Source organism: Bombus impatiens, unplaced genomic scaffold, assembly GCF_000188095.3.
Source record: "Bombus impatiens unplaced genomic scaffold, BIMP_2.2 scf_0027, whole genome shotgun sequence".
In the NCBI taxonomy this organism is placed as follows: Eukaryota; Metazoa; Arthropoda; class Insecta; order Hymenoptera; family Apidae; genus Bombus; species Bombus impatiens.
The window spans coordinates 365,447-385,541 of NT_176446.1; the positions used below are offsets into that span (position 1 = coordinate 365,447).

The window sequence follows — 20,095 nt, forward strand, 5'->3', positions numbered from 1 at the left end:
ATAAAAATATGTGTTTCAATTTGTGCACACATTTGCATTGAATAATTTATACCTTTTTCAATAACACTGTACACATGGATTTTTGTTTAACTTTCAACTGTAATGGAAAAGTGAATCTTAATGATTGGGAATTAGATAAAGATGGTTTATTCTCACGAGGAGAAGTGGAGAAAGTTTTGTATCCACAAGATGAATGTCTCTCATCAGAAAAAAATATACAACTTTTTAATTATACTGTGCCTTTTACAACAGCATTGTTAGATCTAAAACATTTTAACAAATGCATAAAGTAAGAAGCATTTTTGTATGATTGCACGAATTATTCTATTTCATTATAAAGATATTTCATTACACTTATTGATATCCCATTTATGTTTCAACAGTATGCAATTAAAAATACTCAGTAGGCATGAGACTCATAATCAAGTTTTAAGTTCGAAGGCAGATGATATAGATTTTTATTATGTAAGATGTATAATATCAGAATTTATTCTATATATTCGAATATATCTAAATAGGTAAGATAATTTATTCTGTAAAGCTATTTTTGTTTGTTTGTTATGTATACTAAGAATATAAATCTGTAGTATTAAAGGGAATTATCAATCATTGCAAGTTATAAATGAAAATATTGAAGAAGAATTTAATGAATTATTCGTTATAATAAAACATTTCCTAGAAAGAATACATAATATTCCTGATACAACATTCCATTATGCACCCTCTAAATTAGGCAATCAGGTTTGTAGATAAGAATAATATACACAATATTGTATTTAAATATAATGATATTTAATATCATAATTTTATGCTTCACATATTATAGTGTACACAACCAGAATATCATATGTATCATATGCACATTGAATTAAGGTGGTTCTTTATCTCATTAATGTATACAAAACATATATATAGCCAGTATTCAATCGAAAACCATTTGGATGAATTTGAAAATGTTCAAGCAATGATTATTAATGATCTAATTTATATTTCATTAAAAATATTTGAGACGGTAAAAGTATACTGTTTTTTTTATAAAATATTATGATTAAATATTTGAATATACCTTTTACATCTGTGTTTTCTTTGCAATACATTCTAGATGCCTTTGACACAAGTGCAACAGAAAACTCCATATAATTGTACTTGTATTCGTGAATTATGGCTTATGCTTCAGATATTTATTGATAGTTTATCAGATAGAATGAAATCAAAGGTATTGCATATATAATTTTTTATGGATGTTTTTATATTTATTTGTTTTTATATTGCTTGTTTTTATATTTATAGTCTTTTTGGGAGTATATTAATGAATGCATCAATAGATTATTGAACAGAAATGTATCTAATAACAATAAAGACTTTCTAACACTTTGCAAAAATTCTGAGCTATTCTGCTTATGGATTGTTCATCATCTTTCACTTTTATATGGATACAATAGTGATGGAATATACTTAGGATCTAAATGTTCAAGGGTAATTATATTTTAATTTTTTTATTTTTCAAATCTCCATGTATTCATCAAAGTTAACTATTTATTTATTTTTTTAAAGATCAGGCCTAACTACGAGCAAGTAGAAAGAATTTTGAAAACATATATTTCTAAAGGTGGAAAAGATGGTGAACGAGATGAAATTGATGAAGAGTTATGCATTATGATACCTTTATTAAATACTATTGTTACTAATTGGTGGCACCCTCAAGTTTCAATTATTTCTCTTCTTTGGGACTGCTTTCATAAAAGATTAGACGAACCATTTTTGTTACAAGTATCTGGCCCTTGGACATTGTCAGTTGAAAAGTATGTAAATACTTTATGTATTTATAATTTTTTATCATAAATTTAAAGAATTCTTTGTTAGGAAAACTACTATGGATCTTCTTAAACAAGTAAAAGATAGAATTACTAACACAGAATGTATTAAGGAATCAAGTTATGGAATGTTCTTGCGTTTACTTGGTAAGTCTTGTTTCTATATGAGTTAATTGAATTAATAAATATGTTAATTTTATCGTAATTACGTGTTGTAGGATCCTTTTTACGTATAAATTATAATAACAACGATACAAAACATTGGAATCAAATTAAAGGTCGCATTTATTCTAAATTTTCCAAGGGTAAAGTTGAAGAATTTTCAACAACTGGCTTATATAATTTTCTTTCATTATTCTTAACATTAGCTGTTACTGCTGATACTACAAATGTTGTAAGTTCTGAATACAATTATTATAATCTTCTTCCAAAAGTTATGTTCGTGAAAATAGACAACAGATTTATAATTAACTTTTTACAGTGTTCAGTAATGTTAGATCTTTTACCGTTATCAAAAGAATATAATAATGAGAATGGTAAAAAACATAATTTAATTTGGAAAGGAAAACTGACTGTTCTTCTTTTATATAATGATCTTAAACTGAACTTGGCAAATATAGCATCTTTATATATAAATACGGTACAGTATAATAACTTGGTCTCAGTAGACTTAGTATTTTATGTTGTTTATTTTAATTGAATTTTTAGGTGAATATTATATGCTGTCGCAAAGATGATACATCTCGTATAATGATGAATAACTTCATTGATGTATTTAGTACGATTTTGTCATCCACCAACATTGGATTAGGAAAATATTTATTATTTAGTGGATGGATAGATCGATATTTATTAGAATGTTCAAATAAAATGGTAGGAACGTTAATGAAAGTGTTAATTAACGTTTTCGAAAGCTGCATTTACCTCGCTAAAACTTCTAATACAGGTTCGTTATTTTTTCATCATATAAAAATTGTAATTTGTTATCTGTTTTTTAATTCATTTATATGTAGGTGATGTAGAACAGATGCTGGATGCTTTATGGTGTTATGTTGCAAGTAGAGTTAGACAACTTGTATTTGATCCTGCTCTTACTAATGTACACTTTGAAGATATTTCAAAACTTGCTGTTTTATTTACTTTGGAAGCATTGAAAAATCCAGCAACAGCAAAAAAGTATAAGCATTCAGCTACGACTTTATTTCAGCACTTTGCATCATCAGTAATTGTTAAAGACATAAGGTAATAGAATTGAACATTTATATTATAATCAAAATATATTATATGAAAATCTCATTTCAGAATTACAAGACATTATTTGACATTAATACTTAAACAAGACCAAGCAATTCAAGATCTGAAGAAAGAAATAAAAAATTTTGATACAATAATTATACAAGTTAGTGAATAAGATTATTAAATAATAAATTTTTTGAATAATACAATTTTTGCATTATATTCGAATTTTAGGCATGGATAAAATGTTCCATCATTGGTCATGATACAAACAGGAATGAAATAAAAGTTTTACAAAATTATATATTACAATTGGAAGACATACAAAAGATTTTTGAAACATCTAATGATATTCAAGAATTTCAAAATAACGATGAGTCTATTTTAATGTTTATAATGCATTCAATGAAGAAAAGAAGCACTTTGAAAGTAATATATTTATACAATTATTCATATATATATTAGAATGCAATTCGAGATGCTCATTACTAATGTTTTTTAGACTGAACAGGAACGAATCCAGTACGATATAAAATGGAGATTGTATTTCAATCATTTAGAAAAATGGATTCTTTTACCTATTATGGAGGAAACTAAAGATTCAGAATTGGCTTTATGGATATATAGGTGCATTGGAACACTAATTCTCTGTACTTCTATTATGTTATATTCTAAAGTAAGTATATGCAGTTATTCTATGTAATTAATGAATGTGTGTATTATAGTAATTTAAATTGCTTTTTAGAATCAACCAAATAACATATTCAGAACATTACTAAATAAAACTATATTGTCAGTAGAACATAATTTTTTAAAGAATTTGGGAAAGAAGACGTTTTCTATGATACTTTTGGGTATGGAAACCCTTAATGTTAAAAGTGATATATCACTTCAAGTATTAATACGAGATCTTTTTGATCAGTACATGCCATTTTTAATAATACCAACTACTAATGCAAATACTTTTAAAGTATCTGACTCATTACTAAAATGCTTTAAAGATGCAAAAGCAGATTATATACGCTTGATACTTGAGATTTTGATGACGAATTTTTTTAATGTTTCGAATGACAATATGATGCATAAACATTTTTATTTAGTATGTATTATTATTTATATGTATTATTTTATTTTTTATATAATTATAGATCCATTACCATTTATTATATCTTTAATACAGGTAATGATACTTTTACAAAATCTGCTTAAAGATGAAATAAATTATGCATGTCATATAGTAGAATCCATTATTGTAATTTGTACATCATATATTATTGGATGCTATGTAAAAGTTCATGACCATCATCCACATAAACAACAGACTATTGACTTTATAAATAATATTATTAGAAATAGATATTACAAAGAGAATAATTCTTTACAGTAAGTATTGGTTTTCACTAATTTAATATTTGCTTCTAAACAATAATTTATAGAATTAAAAATTCCAGGAATAAGTTCTATAATATAATATCTAGTTCTGTTAAAAGGTCACTAATTATAAATCAGCATAATACTTTCGAACTTTTACGTTCGATTTTACCAATATCGACTGAAATGGTACAATTTTTATCACCAGAACTTGAATATACTTTAAATGATTTGGAAATCCATCGACGCCCAAATGCGGCATCTTTTAGGTAAGAAAACCATGAAAAATGACTAATTTTGCAAACTATACACGAATTTTGATTCACTTTCAGATACTGCTGGAATCAACTTCGAAATCTTATGAAAAGCAATATGACAAATCACTGATAAGTTTAAAAAATTTATTAATAAATGTCTGAGAGTATCATAATGATACTTCCTTATTATGCTACGAATTGATTAGGTACATGTAAATTACACAAACGAATAATTGCATCTGTATACATAACTCTATGCAATTATACCTCATAAATTATATTTATTTAAAAAATAAGGCATAATTTTAAAATCATATTGGATAGAAAATTATTGTTATATAAAGATATACCGTTATTATTAAACTATACGCAAGATCTATGATATAGATGAATAATATAGAGTATACGCAATTAAAAAAGGAAATTATATTTTACGAAGTATGTAGAAAAGAACACAATCACTTTTTTTATTTTCGATGTGAGTGCCTTGAACGATGGTGTTTTATTGATGTAGTAGTTGTACTACCGGGAGGCGATCGTCATCCAATTAATTCAAGGCGAGATACAGCGTTACGTACAGCGTTTCGCAAAGATTGTTCGACATTGCCAGTCAGTAACGATTCAAGTCTTTCAACGTAATTATCAATATTTTGTAATGTTGCACCTTCGTTCGTACCTAATAGTAAAAAATACATAATAATAGATGTATGGAGAAACATATCCTGTAGAGAAGATTATTATACAAATTCAACCTGGTAGAGGTACTGAAGCAAAACAACTTGCTAATTGTGAACGAAGAGAATCCAAATGACGCTGTAAAGCTTGATTAGTCGTGTGTTGTTGGTTTGTTTCAGATTCTAAACGATTTACAGCTGCATACAAACTGTCTACGTGTCGTTGCAGCACCGCATTCTGAGCTTCATAATCTGATGTAGCTTTCCTTAATTGTCTTAATTCAGCTTCACATGCTACACATATAAAAGTTATGTAAATAAAATTTCTATGTACTTATAATACTTCTAAAACATCTATGACGATTTTAAGTTAATTATTTTGCATATGAAGAGTAAATATCAAAATATTTATCATGTACCTTTATTATGATCCAAAAATTCCTCTGTAAAAATAGGTATATCAAAACCTGTGAAGTCATTATCTTTATCTTGTTGAATATCCTAATAAAAGATTAAATGTTAACATTGATATGGTAAATTGAGACATAGTTGATAATTCAGACAAAAATATCATACATTTTGCTCTGAATTTACATCAGTTCCATTTCTTTCCTTTTTATTTTCTTGTTTTTCTGAAGATTGTTTTTCGCTGAATAATCGGTACGCTTCTGTCTGTTTATAATCACTAAATTCACGATTATATCGTTCTTTATCCTGCTCTGCTGCATCTAAATATTGCTGTTTTTGATCAGCAGGTAGAGTACTCCACTCTGAAGCAAGAAGTTTTGTGATTTCAGCAAATGATAGAGTAGGGTTTTCAGTCCTTACTTTTTCTCGTCGATCATTTAAAAATCTGTTATAATTAAATATATTTTTCATTTTTATTATACATTTTTGAATACTGAAAAAACACTGAAAGAATACCCAAAAGAACTATACCTGAAATAACCAGTTAAAGGTTGCTTAGGGGCAGTGGCATCTCTTGGAATTTTCTTCCTCTTTTTAGCTCTATTAGTTGTATTGGTAGTATTACTTGCAACAGCAGAAGCTGTATTATTTTTTTTAACTCCATTATCACATATCGAATCAGGTGTTTTATCTTCTCCGCTTCCAGGTGATTTGTCTAACAAATAAATTGTTACAATTAAATAATAATATAAAGAAATGTTCTTTTATTTTAAATGAATAGATTATCAGTCTAAATATACTCGTATGTTCCTCAGTTTCTCCATTGTAAACGGGTTGTTCTGATCCACCATTACTTTCAGGCACATCATTAATTAGTGCACTTTCACTCATTTTTTAATAATAAATGTTTTCACTTCGTTTTAATATGTTACTTATTTTAAACAAGACACATGACTGATTTTATTAAACTTAAAGTTATAATTTCATTAACACCTGTCAAGTTACATGAAATATACTATTACTTTATAGAAGACATAAATTTAATGATTATGAGATATTATACTTACTATAATTATTTTTAAATATATTTTTAAAGGACGTAACGAAAGAATGTGTGTAATAACAGTTTATTAGGTTAAACGATGCAAATATTAGTATGTTTATAACAATGAAACATGAAGAAAGCACTATAATAAATTCGGATCCGTATTATTTTGTTGTATATATTTTTTAAGAAGGAATTAATATTTTATGACAAAAACAGAATATTGATGAAAACACATAATCCTAAAACTTGGTTGGCATAAACACTAATGTCAAATTTTCATGAAAACGATTCGAACGATACCAATTCAAAAGTCTAATTTTACCGCTGAATCAAAACACCAAATTTTTGTTTGAAAACATGCCTTTAATGAACGAACACATTTAATATTTTAAAGCAATGTCTACCGGTTAGCGCAATGTTTGATAATTATTTGATTTTGTTATAATGTAATACTTACTTTTATATATTGCGTACGATCTAAGAAAATTAATAACGTGGATTAATAATATGGAAGTACATGATAACTCAATTATTCTTCAAACTAGTACCAGGTAAAGTATTGTGTTAACATTTTTAAAGTATATAAAATTTTTTATTTTAGATAATAATGAAAAAATGATTTTTCTAGTAATGTGACAGTGGCAGATTCGGTATGGAAATTCATTAATAGTCCTATAATTGCAATATTTTCTGATTTAAAAAATGCAACTGCCAAACAAATGCTTTGTTCTTTATTGGAGTCAATAATTAAAAGTTCAGCTACTCTGACAACAGTTTTAATTCCACCTTTCAGCAATGGAATGCAAAATGAAACGCTAAAATGTCAATATACTGGTATAACAATTATGACTAATAAATAATAATAAGGATACATTGACAAAATACAGTGAAGTAACATACCTTTAATTATAGCATTTACCACCTGGTTGTTTGGTGTTATGTTTCACCTAGTTGGAAATCCTTTAAGTAATGAAGTTCTTAGCAACAGCATAGAGATACAAGCTTGTATGCTTAGAATATTATCTAGACATCATATTACAATGTTTGAAACGATTAGTAATGAATATATAAACATTCTTCAAGGTATGTATTAAAAATGGTATCATATGTGCAACACCTAATAATATCATTAATTTCAGAAATATCAGAATTTTACAAAATCAGTGGAGAAGAAGATACAATTGTATTGAACAAATTTCATACAGAAAAAGATATTATAAAAAATTTGGATTTACAAGCATTTCCTGTTACAATAAAATACTGTGATATACCACAAGTGCAAACATCTATAATTAAAGTAACACATTTTTATTTAATTTTCATTAATGTATTTTATATTGTTATAAAGATTGTTATATTTTTTTAGATTATAGAAAGGACAGGAGTTTCTGTTTGGAATCATAAAATACTCTTTGAAAAAGTATTAAATATAATCATGATATCTGTTCCAAATGTAAAATTTATAGCATTAAATCTTTGTATAAAATTAATGAAATTTTCATTACTTAGTAAACAGGCAAGTATATTGTGTAGTAAGTTAAGATATATATATATATATCAATAATTTGGAGTTAAACATTTTAAGGAACATGAAAATTTGATACTCTATGTTATTGAGATTATTAAGTTACTTCCTACGTGGTTAAACTTATATGAAGTATCAGAGAACCAATTGAATAAATTTTTATGGGCATCTATTGAACTTATTCGGTCTTTATCAATATCTTCAAACAGCATTGAACTCTGCTTTCAAATCATTGATTTTACAGTTAATGAAATGAAATGTGAGTTAATTATGTATAAATATTTTTGGCCCTCTCTTTGTAATATGTTATAAATTAAAGATTCATGTTTAGGTCGAGATACTAATCTTAATGCTGTAGAAGAAATACAAAAAGTAGCGTGTAGCAAGATTCAGCAATATTTTATCATGAGACCAAGGATTTGTAGTCTTTCTGAAACAGAAAAATTTATTTCATATTTTGAATATTGTCCGGTTTGTAACAATCAAAATTATGTGATGGTATATTCAATGCATAAACTACTATAGTATTTTAATGCAAAAAAATCATTTCAGGATTTTATTATAATTTTTATTCATTGTGTACTTATTGATATCAAACACACAGTTAGTGCAAATGCTTCAGTGAATAATATATGTAATTCATGGAATTTATTAAAAAAAGAGTTAATAACTGCAACACAAAAGGAAAGGTTTAAAACATCCATGTATATCTTAAAAGCCTCACATATTTTACAATCATGGTTGAAAGAACTACAGTTAACAACAAATTTGTATACACATGAGTTAAATTATGTTTTGAAGGTATTATTAAAAAATCTAAATTCTGGGCTACATCAGCAAAAAGATATTATTTTCGAATGTCTAATATATATGATAGCACATAATGAATCAGATAAAGATTTAATTCAGAAAATATTAACATTACCATTTATACAAAATATTGAAATTCCTGTGGATATACTCAATAATCATGCAAAAGAAATTGCTAAATCTCTTAATACTAATACAATGTTAAAATGTCTCGAAGCTTTATGTGAACATGGTACTGGAATGGAACGATTAAAGCTATTAAATACATGTATAGTAGGTTACCAAACTGAGATAGCAGCAGGAGCAGTATTGTAAGTAATTCATGTCTGAAATCATAAAAGTAATGAAATAGATATGTTAAACCATGTAAATATTGATAGGAATAGTGTACTACTTTTAAAGAGCGAAGGAGTACAATTGGGAAGTATTTCAAGATATGTTCTTCAACCTGCATTACATTCAAAAGAACAGAAAGTGCATGAAATGCTTGTAATTACATTGAGTAAAATATGCTGTTATTTGTCAAAATGTGGAAGTTTCAAAAGGTAATTTGTTATATAATTTATTCATTAATCAATGAAATGTTTGATAAAATATTTTTGTTCACAGAGGATCTGATAATACAACATGGACATTAAAGTGCAAATATTGTAATGATATATCTGAAAACAATATAAATTCTAATGCTTATATCTTGGAAGAATACGATCATCTTCTTCGTCCATATTTTAGTTTATTATCTTCAAATTTTGTTTCAGTACGTTTGAAAATCTCTGAAAATATTCTTTCTTTTTCAAATCACATTATGTCCTTTAACAATAACAAAGTAGCAAAAATGTGGTTTTTATATATAGAAGATGAAAATCCTGCTATCCGTTTCAATATTGCTACAGCAATAAAAAGACTATTATTGAATAAAATAGGCATCGTGTCAAAATTTACTATGACTATTGAAGATGATGTACCTGTTTGTTTAGACGAATTTGTTGGATCACTTATAAATACCATAGTACGAGCACTTATGAAAGCTTTAACAGATGCAAACCATGAGTTGCATGATACTTTACTTATTACTGCAAGAAATTGTGGATGGTATAGTAAATATTTAAAAATATTTATTTTGTTTAATATATATAATTTCCTAACCATTTTCAATTTTAGTGTTCCATTGTATATAATTGAAAGGCAAATTTTGAATATATTTTTAATTACTATATTGCACTCAACATCATCTTCAGCAGCAGTAGCTTTTGCAACTACCGCATATCATGATATTGCTAAATTCTTAAACGTTTCTCCAAAAGTTTTATACATTAGATATAAAAAAGATTTTCTCAAGGTATATAAATTTTGTTAAAATTAGAGGTATAAAATTATATTTTATCAGACAATAGTATATTTTTCCATTTTAGCTCATAATACAATGTGCAGTTCATAACTTTATGCATTATTCTTACAATATGGCTACATCTATACACCGTGTTGCAAAATGTATTGGTTACGAAGGATCACGCCAGTTACTATGCAAAGATGGACATTACGCAGTTTGTTTTTTACTTCCTTTTATTATTGATGTGCCAAATGCAAGAACTCTTTTGCATGACATAGCTGAATTAACCAGTATGGATGAGAAACAAATGTTAAAAGAATATTTTCCTGTATGTATATTAATAAGGAAATGTATTTATTTTGCTGTTGTTAATTATCACTTTAATTTAAATATTTGTTTAGTACATTTGCAGTTATGCATTTCTGAATATGCCTCTTGCTACTGCTACGGAATGTTTAAGATTAGTTTCGAAAATTACGCAGACGAATTTATCACTTTTAACAAGACAATCATTTATGGTAATGTAAATAATACACAAACTGGACTACATTATCAATACTCAATTTTAATAATTTCAATAAATGTGATTAATAGGGCATATTTGAAGAACTAATATTAAACTTTCATGAGTCTCCTAAGAAAATAGTTGGATTATTAAAAATTATATCTGATTATGATAGTAATGCAGATAAAAATTACGTTACACATAAAGGAATTGTAAGTTCATATCTTTAATTGTATCTTTTTACAAGAAAGAGTCAAATATACATGTGCAATATTTACAGGAATCTTATTTGAATTTACGTTTACACGGCATATTAGTTAATTTTGATATAAAGCTTGGATTAAAATCGGACGAACATACACAGCAGTCAGCACTTGCTTCATTAGCTGCACTAATGGAGTATATGGGTGCACAATATTTGACACCGCTGAGGTATAAGATTTTGGCGACACTACGAACTTCGCTAGGATTTAAAAGACCAGGATTTAGACCTCTTGTTTGTGATGCATGGAATGCATTTATTCATAAGTATGTAATAAAAATCATTATGTTCGCAAATAACGAATAATGAATTGTCTATTAATTTTTCAGTATAGCTATTAAAGAACTTGGTCCATTGTTACCAACGATATATGTTTCATTAATATCGTTATTAAATATGTATCGAGAAAAAATAATTACAATGCTAATGTTCCTACTTATTAAATGTAATGAAGAATGTCCAGAACATATTGCAGAATTGTTTTTTATAGATGATATTGAAGTACCTGTTGAAATGTCAAACATAATTAAAGCACGAATTTTACAAACTAGGTATATAAAATATATTTTTTTCCAAATATTAAATACTTAAATAGTTTACTGTATTAACGTTTGTATAAATTTTAGGCCTAAAGGATTTGAAGAGAATTTAAAATTATGGCTTAAACGAATTACGCATGAAACGGACGAAGTAATAATCAGAGCTTTGATGTATTTACAAAAATTTTTAGCTGAAAATCGTAGTCAACTGAATGAAATGATTTTGAGTGAAACAAATATCCATCCATTGATTGTTGATGTGGGTTTGTTACTTAAAATAAAAAATATGTTAATGATATATAGTAACTATTATGATATAAATAACTTTTTAGTTATTATACACATTATTAATCGGATGTCAACATAAAGATGAATCTATCCGTCTATTATATGGCGAATGTTTAGGAGAATTAGGAGCTATTGAACCAAGTCTTCTCCCTCGTAGAATTATTTCTAGAGGTATACTGTACATTAGTTTGTTATTTATTTAGTTTTTATATTAATTTCTTTTACATCTTAGTTGACAGTAAATTTATTTCTGATATGAATGAAGAATTTGCTTGTGCTATACTTTTTGAGCATGTTCGGGCGTTTCAAATGCAGAAAAGTAGTCAGAGTATGGATTGTTTCTCACTTGCTATTCAAGTAAGTAATACATTATCTTATGGCCTTCTCTATGACAGATACATTTATATTTTACAAATGTAAATAATTTTAGGAAATTTTAAGAACATATGATATTTCGCCCCAAGGGAAAAACAGTGAACTATGGAATAGTTTACCAGTGACTATGAAACAGATCATTACCCCATTTTTAACTTCACATTACAAGATTGCAACTATCAGTGATGACAAAACGTTTCCTCATCCTATTTATGGGTAAATATTTAATAAAAAAAGGGCTATAATATTGAATTATTATTCATTATATTCAATTAACTTATTTTTCAAACAGTTCTGAAGCTGGTTCCTCTGTAGAAAACTGGGCATATAATTGGTTTTGTAATATGTTTAGTAATATCCACGATGAATCTCTTAATAATGTATTACGAGCATGTAAATTAGCACTCAAGCGTGATATAAAAATATTAACATTTTGTTTACCCCATGTTGTTGGTAAGCATTTTTATTAATATTATTTTCGCAGTATGAGTCATTAACTATAATCTAAACATACATTATATTTTACTCATCAGCGTATATAATAACAAATAGTACTACACAAGAGCACGCAAAAATACGAGAAGAAATATTAACAATTATCGATGTTAGAAAAAAACCTACACTTGATCCTGAACTATCACGTCATAGACCTCTTAGACATGGACATAGAATAAAAGCAGATGATGCCAGAATTTCCGAAGAAACTAGGCGTACACGTTGTGCACAGGTATGTATATAAAAAATGATATTTTTACTGCTCAATTAATAATCTTTTTTATAATTTTCGAATAGATCATATTTTCAGTATTAGATCATTTGCAAAGATGGCTTTGGGAACAACGATTGGTTCGAAATCACAAGTATGAAGCTTTAAAGAGTGAGTCCTTTATATTTAAATTGTTAACAATAAAATATAATAATTATTAATGAATATATATTTTATTGTTGAATCTAGACTTTTGTGAAACATTAAATGCATTAGTAGTGGCAGAAGGATGTTATCAATTTCAGGAATATCATAGAGCACTAATGTATTTAGAACAACACATGGCTTCTTCTAATAAGGGATTATCAGAAGCATTGGAGGGTGGATTACTTGCTGTAAGTATCAATATAAGGTTAAAAATAGTCCGTTTATTAGCTATATCTTCTTTTTTGTGTATATGTAGAAAATATATGCACAACTGGATGAACCAGATGGCATATCTGGCATATTAGCTACACAGGATCATACTCCTACAGTTCAACAACTAGTTTTAGCTCATGAAGTCAATGGGCAACTTCAGGTATAATAAAATTTATTTATTTAAATATCAATATATATTCATATATTCGAAATGTTCATGAAATATATAGGATGCTGCTACCTGTTATGAAAGATTGGCACAGAAAAAAACTTTGAAGCATACATATTTACAAGGAATGATCCAGTGTTATCTTGGTCTCGATCAACCTTTTACAGCAAAACATATCACTGAAGGAGTCTTAAGTAACAGATCAGAGTTAGAGCCATTAATGATTGAACACGAGCCGTTTTGGAGATTAGCTCATTTCATAAGATTTGATGACACTTCCCAAAAAAATATAAAACATATACTACTTGAAGATCTTAAGAAAGGTATTAAACCAGATTTATCATCCTTAAAAAAGAATCTGGTATCATTGTTAGAAGATGCATCACGGCCAGGAGCTTATCAACAAAGCTATTCTTACATTATGAAGTAAGATTAATATTTAAAACTATATCTCATGCTAAAAAACCGTTTATTGTATCTTACTTACTGTCTTACTGAACTAATTATTTTTTACTGTACTTATTATGATGGATAGGTTACATATATTAAATGAATTTGATAAAGCAGTTGCTACTATGCTGACTGATATGGGAAAATTACCAATGATATTCGAAGAATGGGAGAAACGTGGTCGACTTGTCCGCGCTTCACGAGGAGTAGAATTTGTGTTGAGTATGCGTAGAGCTACACTAGATTTGGCACTTCAATTACAGAGAGAAATTGAAAACAAAGAAAATTCTGTATTAAAACAAGAAATTGGCAAGATTTGGCTTAAGAGTGCGAAGATTGCGAGAAAGTAAGTGCCATTATTTATAACTACATATATAATATTTATCATCTTGCTTTGTTACTCATTTCTTTCAGGAGTGGATTACATCAACAAGCATATATGTATATTTTGTCTGCCAGTGATTCTTGTCCTCCACAACAACTTTATATAGAACAAGCACAATTATATTGGCAAAAGGGCTGTCAAGAAGACGCTTTTATAACCCTAAAACGTTGTTTCTCCAGTTGTTTTCGTCCAGCTATGCACTACAAAAATTTGCCAACAGGCGAATCTTTAGAAGAAAGGAAACAATGTGCAAAGGTTTGTTTATACAAAAGAAGTATAATATTGGTATAGTGTAATATTAGGGTGGGATTTCCTACGTGTGTCCAATCAACGCACGCATCTGTATCTTAAGACATAATCTTAAACTCTCAATAAAGAAGCATGCTTTTGTGTTTGTAGCGATATCGTGTTATTCGCCTTTAGGATTATGTCCGATGCAACCGCGCGCGTTGTACGCACATAGGAAATCCCACCTTTAGCCAATAATACCAATATTCATTTATTGTATAGGCAAAACTTTTATATGCAAAATATAATGATGAAACAGTTAATGTAGATACCGATGCTAATATTATAAATTACAAAGAAGCTATTGAAGTTTGGAGAGAATGGGAAAAAAGTTTACTGTTTTGTGCACAGTACTATGAATCTGTTATAGATAGAATGTCTGATGAAGAGAAAGATTCAATGGGACGGTAAGTACAAAACAATACATTATTTCTAATGGGTAAGATAATTAACAATATGTTTAGAGATTTACAAGTGCATACCATGAATTATTATGGGAAGTCACTTCAATATGGTTGTAAGTACATTCATCAATCTATGCCGAGAATGTTGACTATATGGTTAGATTTCGCTTCGCGTGCAACATCACGATCTGACAGTCTTAATGATGGGGAACAAGAAAAATTTCGACGAGACGCATTATTAAAAATGTCAAAAATCATGGGTGAGTATAATAATTCCAACTATTGAATTAAAATAAAACTAAATGATGATTTCTTTCCTATGGTATAGAAGTGTATCATGAAAGACTACCAATATTCATGTGGCTAACTGCATTTAGCCAACTTGTATCACGAATATGTCATCCTTCTCTTGAGGTGCAAAAGACTATCTGTACCATATTAGTAAAACTAATTCATGCTTATCCCCAACATAGTTTATGGATGATGGCATCAGTTATTAATGTAAGTTTTTTATCTATTAATAATTAAAGAAAATTTTAATAGAATATTCTTTACAGTCTTCATATCCTGCACGACAAAGACGTTGCCAAGAAATTCTTAGTCATCCTAAACTTAAAACGCCAGAAATGACCAAACTTATTACAGATTTTCATAAATTATGGGAGCGATTAATTGAATTATCAAATAAAGCAATACCAGAAGTAAGTTAAAATACTAATTTATATAAACTTTTATACATTTATGATTCTTTAACAGGGTGTTATGAATACGACGATAAATCTCTTGTCACGGAATCTTCCCCGTTTACTTTCAAGCAAGGAATTTAGTCCAATAATGATACCAACGACCAAATTTAGACAACTGCATCTGCCGTCTAAGGGCATGTCGTTAGAAAATTATAATGCCTTTTCTTCGTATGTATGACATTTTTTTTATATCACTGTATATCATAAAAAGTTTATAACCTTTTGTAAATTTTAGAAATTGGATTCATATATCCGGAATAGAAGATAATGTAGCTGTTATGCCATCTCTTCAAAGACCGCGGCGTATTACGTTAAAAGGGTCGGATGGTAAAGATTATCTATTTATGTGTAAGCCAAAAGATGATTTACGAAGAGACTTCAGATTAATGGAATTCAATGATATTGTAAATAAATATCTTCAAAATGATCCAGAATCTCGACAAAGAAGATTGTATATACGGACATATGTAAATACATAATAACTTTAAATGTACTGTTAGGAGCTTAAATTTTAATTACAGAGTTTAAATTAAGTGTAAGTTTAAATTACAGAGCGTTGTACCTCTGAATGAAGAATGCGGTTTAGTAGAATGGGTACCGAATTTAGTTGGGTTTAGACCCATTATTATAAGTTTGTATAAAGAAAGAGGTATTGCAATTTCGAATAGAGAACTTAGAAGCATATTATGCTGTAAGTAGAAATACTATATTGTAAAAAAAAATTGTTGATAAGTACGAAAATTCTTACTTGAACATTGCATTGTAGCGTTAAAAGATCCATTGGAGAAGAAAAAGAAGGTGTTTCTACAACAACTTCTTCCGCGTCATCCATCAGTACTCGGAGATTGGTTTCGTCTTACATTCCCTGATCCATATGGGTGGTGCGTTTCACAATTATTTCTGTAGATAAAGCAAACATATATTATTTAAACGTAAAAAAATAATAAACATATATGTATAATAGGTATGAAGCACGTACTGCCTATATTAGAACTACAGCAGTAATGTCTATGGTGGGATATATTCTTGGCCTTGGAGATCGTCATGGAGAAAATATATTATTTGATTCTAAATGTGGAGATTGTGTACACGTAGATTTTAATTGTTTGTTTAATAGGGTATGTAAGAGATTTATTCATAAATTAAAACCTCAATACAATTTAAATGCTTCACATTTATTCTTTGTTTTAATATCTAGTAAGGCAAAACATGACTAAGTAGTTTATATACAATAATTATTGTAATAATTCAAAAATATTTCAATTATCAGGGAGAATTGTTTGAGTGGCCAGAACGTGTACCATTTCGTTTAACGCATAATATGGTAGATGCTATGGGACCATTAAAAATTGAGGGACCGTTTAGGCGCGCTTGTGAAATAACTATGAGGGTTCTCCGACAACAAAGTAGCACATTATTAAGTGTATTAACACCATTTGTATATGACCCACTTGTAAGCTGGAATAAGAATCATATTAGTGAAGGTGGTGAGAAAACAAATGAAAAAGTAAGCCATAATATAATATATTATAATGCAATAAATTGTTAATATAAATGGAACATAAAATACATAATTGAAATTTTAGGCTGTGGAACATATAAAAAATATAGAACAACGACTCAAAGGTTTAATTCGGTATCATGGAAAAAAATTAGAGAATATTGCTTTAAATCTTAGTGTTGAGGGACAAACTAATCAGTTGATTTTAGAAGCAACTAATGTAGATAATCTTTGTCAAATGTACTTTGGATGGGGCGCATACATGTAAAGAATATTACGATTTATTAAGTATTTAATAATTTAATGTTTATACATCAACTGATTATTAGTAAATTGAAACTATACAAACCAGTTCCTAGACTAAGATTCTGAATTAAAGCTCTGAAGCATCATAAAATATGAAAATGCAGTACTGAGTATCTGTAAATATATGTAAATGGTCAAATAATTGTTATTATCTCGGTAATATTATGCTAACGAAAATTTTACATATTTTTTTAGATAAATATGTGATGAAACTTTTACCGCTGTAAAATTTTCCAAATGCATTATGTATAATTTTCCTGCTGTAATATAACTAGGTCTTTGAGAACGCACAATGATCATACACAATTCATCTTTAATAAAAGTTGCTAATTGAGACCATTGTATGGAATATACAGCTGTGCTTATACTGAAACTCTTTTACACTTAAAATTAAGTACATCTATTCTTATACATATGTAATTATATAATATCATCCACCTCTTGTATTAACATGTCTCCAGGAAAACAGAAAAGTAATAATTGAAAAAATGCCACGATTAAATGAGAAGCAAACTTAATCATTTTAGACTGTTCCATTAACGTCTGTAATGCAAAAATATGTATTAAATAACATATAATAAGTTGCTTATGATTTATTACAATTTTTAAATCTGTAAATATGCGTACTGCAGAAACCTGAAATCCGACGAAACAAATTAGGAGACTACTGATCATTGCTTGTAAAAAGAGTATTAGATGGAAATTTTTTTCCATATTGTCGCAAAACCTGAATTATATTAAAGTGAATAAGAAATAATAAAATTTTTGGAAGCACATGAAATCTATTTACCAAAGCACTACTTGATGATGTTTGATTACATGTATTATTTGAATTTTGATTTCGTATAAATTTGCATTTATGTGTTTTGAATTAGTCTTTAAACGAGTTATCTGCAATAATTGGATTATTTTAAAATAAATAACATTACAATTATATACATATATATAGTAGAATACAATACATACACGATAGATGTATGAATCAAGTTGTTTCACATTTTTTCTAAGTACCGCAAAATGTCCGCATGTATGAAGTAGAGCAGTTGCAATTAAACCATCAGTTGCAAGCATGACCAAACAACAAATACTTGTTGCCAATATTTGAGATGCATATGCAATCTATATATGAAATTATATTTATAAACTAGTAACTACAATTAAATCGTGTTTGTAACGCAAGTGAAATGTAATGGTACCTCATACAAGGGAAATTTATAAAAAGCCACAGGATATGATGCAGCAAATGGAAAGTTCATAGTAAAATTATCTGAATCTTCATGCTTTGTAATTAATATTTCGATAATAGGTAAACTAAAGAAAAATAATAAGGCGTTACACATAGAAATGAGATATCCTTTGGTAATGGTTTTAGCATATCTGAAAGGATATATATTATTTATATGGAAAATACATTTATAAGACAAATAATTTAGTTTTAAATATTAATAATTATATACAATGCATATTTTTTTAAGTATTCAAAAACATTAGCTTCAATTATTTTCCAGTAATCTGTTAACATGAATTCAATAAAAAGCTCTAAATTCTTTCTATTGAACATCCAAATTGCTGATTTTAACATAGCAAGCGAAATTGTTAGTAAAGTTGAGCTACGAACAATAAAAAGAAGGATCTAATAAATATTTTATTTACAAGAAATGTTGATTACTTCATTTTTAGAAATATGCAAACCCTATTTCCATAACAATGTTTAAATCATTCCAATTTGTATAAATCATTGTTATTTGTGGTATAATAATAAGCATAATACAACTAATACATATAACATATCTCACAATACTTATTGGATAAAGTCCAACAAATTTAAGAACTAGTTGATTTATGAAAACATAATCTCTAATATTCATTGTATTTGGCTATCTATTCAGATATTTGATTTATAATAATAAACACATTTTATTTGCACATTTAAAAACTATGTTTCCACACAATTTAGATTTTGTCCATGTTTAGGACTCATTCCGTCATTACTGGACAACTACTTTTAAACAGTGAAACATTGTAAGTTTAACACGTTTAATTGTTGCCCTAAATTATTAAGAGTATAATGACATATTTGCTTTGTGGAGTACTTTTTGCTAAAACGTATAAAAGGAAGTATATAGCCATACGGGAATAGTCATTTAATGAATATGTCTAGTCTCCTTTGAAGTTATATACTTGGATCATATATTATTTGCACATCTTTACCATAGAATATTAAGTATAATGACAAGGAGGAACTTTAAAAAGAAAGCTATATTTTACTGTAGTATTC

The 20,095-nt window shown here is 27.8% G+C and overlaps 4 protein-coding genes and 1 long non-coding RNA gene across 10 annotated transcripts; 2 read left to right on the forward strand and 3 right to left on the reverse strand.

Moving 5' to 3' along the window:
- Positions 1 to 30: 30 nt before the first annotated feature.
- LOC100740688 (protein MMS22-like) lies at positions 31 to 4,885 on the forward strand. The gene is made up of 19 exons (XM_012386465.3): positions 31 to 289; positions 384 to 518; positions 588 to 741; positions 827 to 1,012; positions 1,103 to 1,216; positions 1,291 to 1,476; positions 1,555 to 1,802; positions 1,864 to 1,961; positions 2,033 to 2,208; positions 2,296 to 2,454; positions 2,523 to 2,760; positions 2,828 to 3,056; positions 3,117 to 3,213; positions 3,285 to 3,479; positions 3,553 to 3,726; positions 3,796 to 4,149; positions 4,231 to 4,433; positions 4,502 to 4,690; positions 4,754 to 4,885. The coding sequence occupies exons 1-19, from the start codon at positions 75 to 77 to the stop codon at positions 4,806 to 4,808; spliced, it is 3,405 nt and encodes a 1,134-aa protein (XP_012241888.1). The 5' UTR covers positions 31 to 74; the 3' UTR covers positions 4,809 to 4,885.
- Positions 4,809 to 7,091, reverse strand: LOC100743290 (high mobility group protein 20A). The gene is made up of 7 exons (XM_003484949.4): positions 6,828 to 7,091; positions 6,561 to 6,753; positions 6,292 to 6,475; positions 5,929 to 6,205; positions 5,772 to 5,853; positions 5,431 to 5,646; positions 4,809 to 5,354 (listed from the first exon to the last, which is right to left on the reverse strand). The coding sequence occupies exons 2-7, from the start codon at positions 6,649 to 6,651 to the stop codon at positions 5,218 to 5,220; spliced, it is 987 nt and encodes a 328-aa protein (XP_003484997.1). The 5' UTR covers positions 6,652 to 6,753; positions 6,828 to 7,091; the 3' UTR covers positions 4,809 to 5,217.
- Positions 7,092 to 7,315: 224 nt separating this feature from the next.
- On the forward strand, positions 7,316 to 18,168 carry LOC100743410 (serine/threonine-protein kinase atr). 3 transcript variants are annotated; one of them, XR_004461845.1, is made up of 40 exons: positions 7,316 to 7,359; positions 7,437 to 7,642; positions 7,721 to 7,891; positions 7,948 to 8,105; positions 8,175 to 8,324; positions 8,394 to 8,592; positions 8,665 to 8,804; positions 8,886 to 9,454; positions 9,524 to 9,688; positions 9,753 to 10,235; positions 10,305 to 10,482; positions 10,556 to 10,801; positions 10,875 to 10,991; positions 11,068 to 11,190; positions 11,259 to 11,506; positions 11,570 to 11,791; positions 11,867 to 12,038; positions 12,112 to 12,238; positions 12,300 to 12,424; positions 12,498 to 12,658; positions 12,735 to 12,895; positions 12,976 to 13,169; positions 13,235 to 13,319; positions 13,398 to 13,543; positions 13,612 to 13,728; positions 13,799 to 14,163; positions 14,273 to 14,533; positions 14,602 to 14,827; positions 15,083 to 15,267; positions 15,325 to 15,524; positions 15,593 to 15,765; positions 15,822 to 15,965; positions 16,021 to 16,178; positions 16,246 to 16,477; positions 16,563 to 16,701; positions 16,777 to 16,891; positions 16,975 to 17,128; positions 17,281 to 17,517; positions 17,597 to 17,933; positions 18,013 to 18,168. XR_004461845.1 is itself a non-coding variant. In XM_003484950.4 (39 exons), the coding sequence occupies exons 1-39, from the start codon at positions 7,316 to 7,318 to the stop codon at positions 17,777 to 17,779; spliced, it is 7,479 nt and encodes a 2,492-aa protein (XP_003484998.1). In that variant the 3' UTR covers positions 17,780 to 18,168. The 3 variants fall into 3 exon arrangements, 2 of the variants coding, with proteins under 2 accessions (XP_003484998.1, XP_033176986.1); XM_003484950.4 differs by having other exon boundaries at positions 17,597 to 18,168; XM_033321095.1 differs by lacking the exons at positions 7,316 to 7,359; positions 7,437 to 7,642; positions 7,948 to 8,105; positions 18,013 to 18,168 and having other exon boundaries at positions 7,827 to 7,891; positions 17,597 to 17,779.
- On the reverse strand, positions 8,588 to 17,281 carry LOC117151754. The gene is made up of 3 exons (XR_004461864.1): positions 16,990 to 17,281; positions 16,759 to 16,910; positions 8,588 to 8,763 (listed from the first exon to the last, which is right to left on the reverse strand). It is a non-coding gene; the product is annotated as an uncharacterized LOC117151754 (long non-coding RNA).
- On the reverse strand, positions 18,130 to 19,222 carry LOC105680869 (odorant receptor 13a). 4 transcript variants are annotated; one of them, XM_033321224.1, is made up of 4 exons: positions 18,784 to 19,222; positions 18,608 to 18,708; positions 18,445 to 18,544; positions 18,130 to 18,360 (listed from the first exon to the last, which is right to left on the reverse strand). In XM_033321224.1, exons 1-4 carry the CDS (start codon positions 18,886 to 18,888, stop codon positions 18,238 to 18,240), a joined length of 429 nt encoding a protein of 142 aa, XP_033177115.1. In that variant the 5' UTR covers positions 18,889 to 19,222; the 3' UTR covers positions 18,130 to 18,237. The 4 variants fall into 4 exon arrangements, with proteins under 4 accessions (XP_033177115.1, XP_033177111.1, XP_033177107.1 ...); XM_033321220.1 differs by having other exon boundaries at positions 18,608 to 19,222; XM_033321216.1 differs by having other exon boundaries at positions 18,130 to 18,544; positions 18,784 to 19,220.
- Between the last annotated feature and the right edge of the window lie 873 nt (positions 19,223 to 20,095).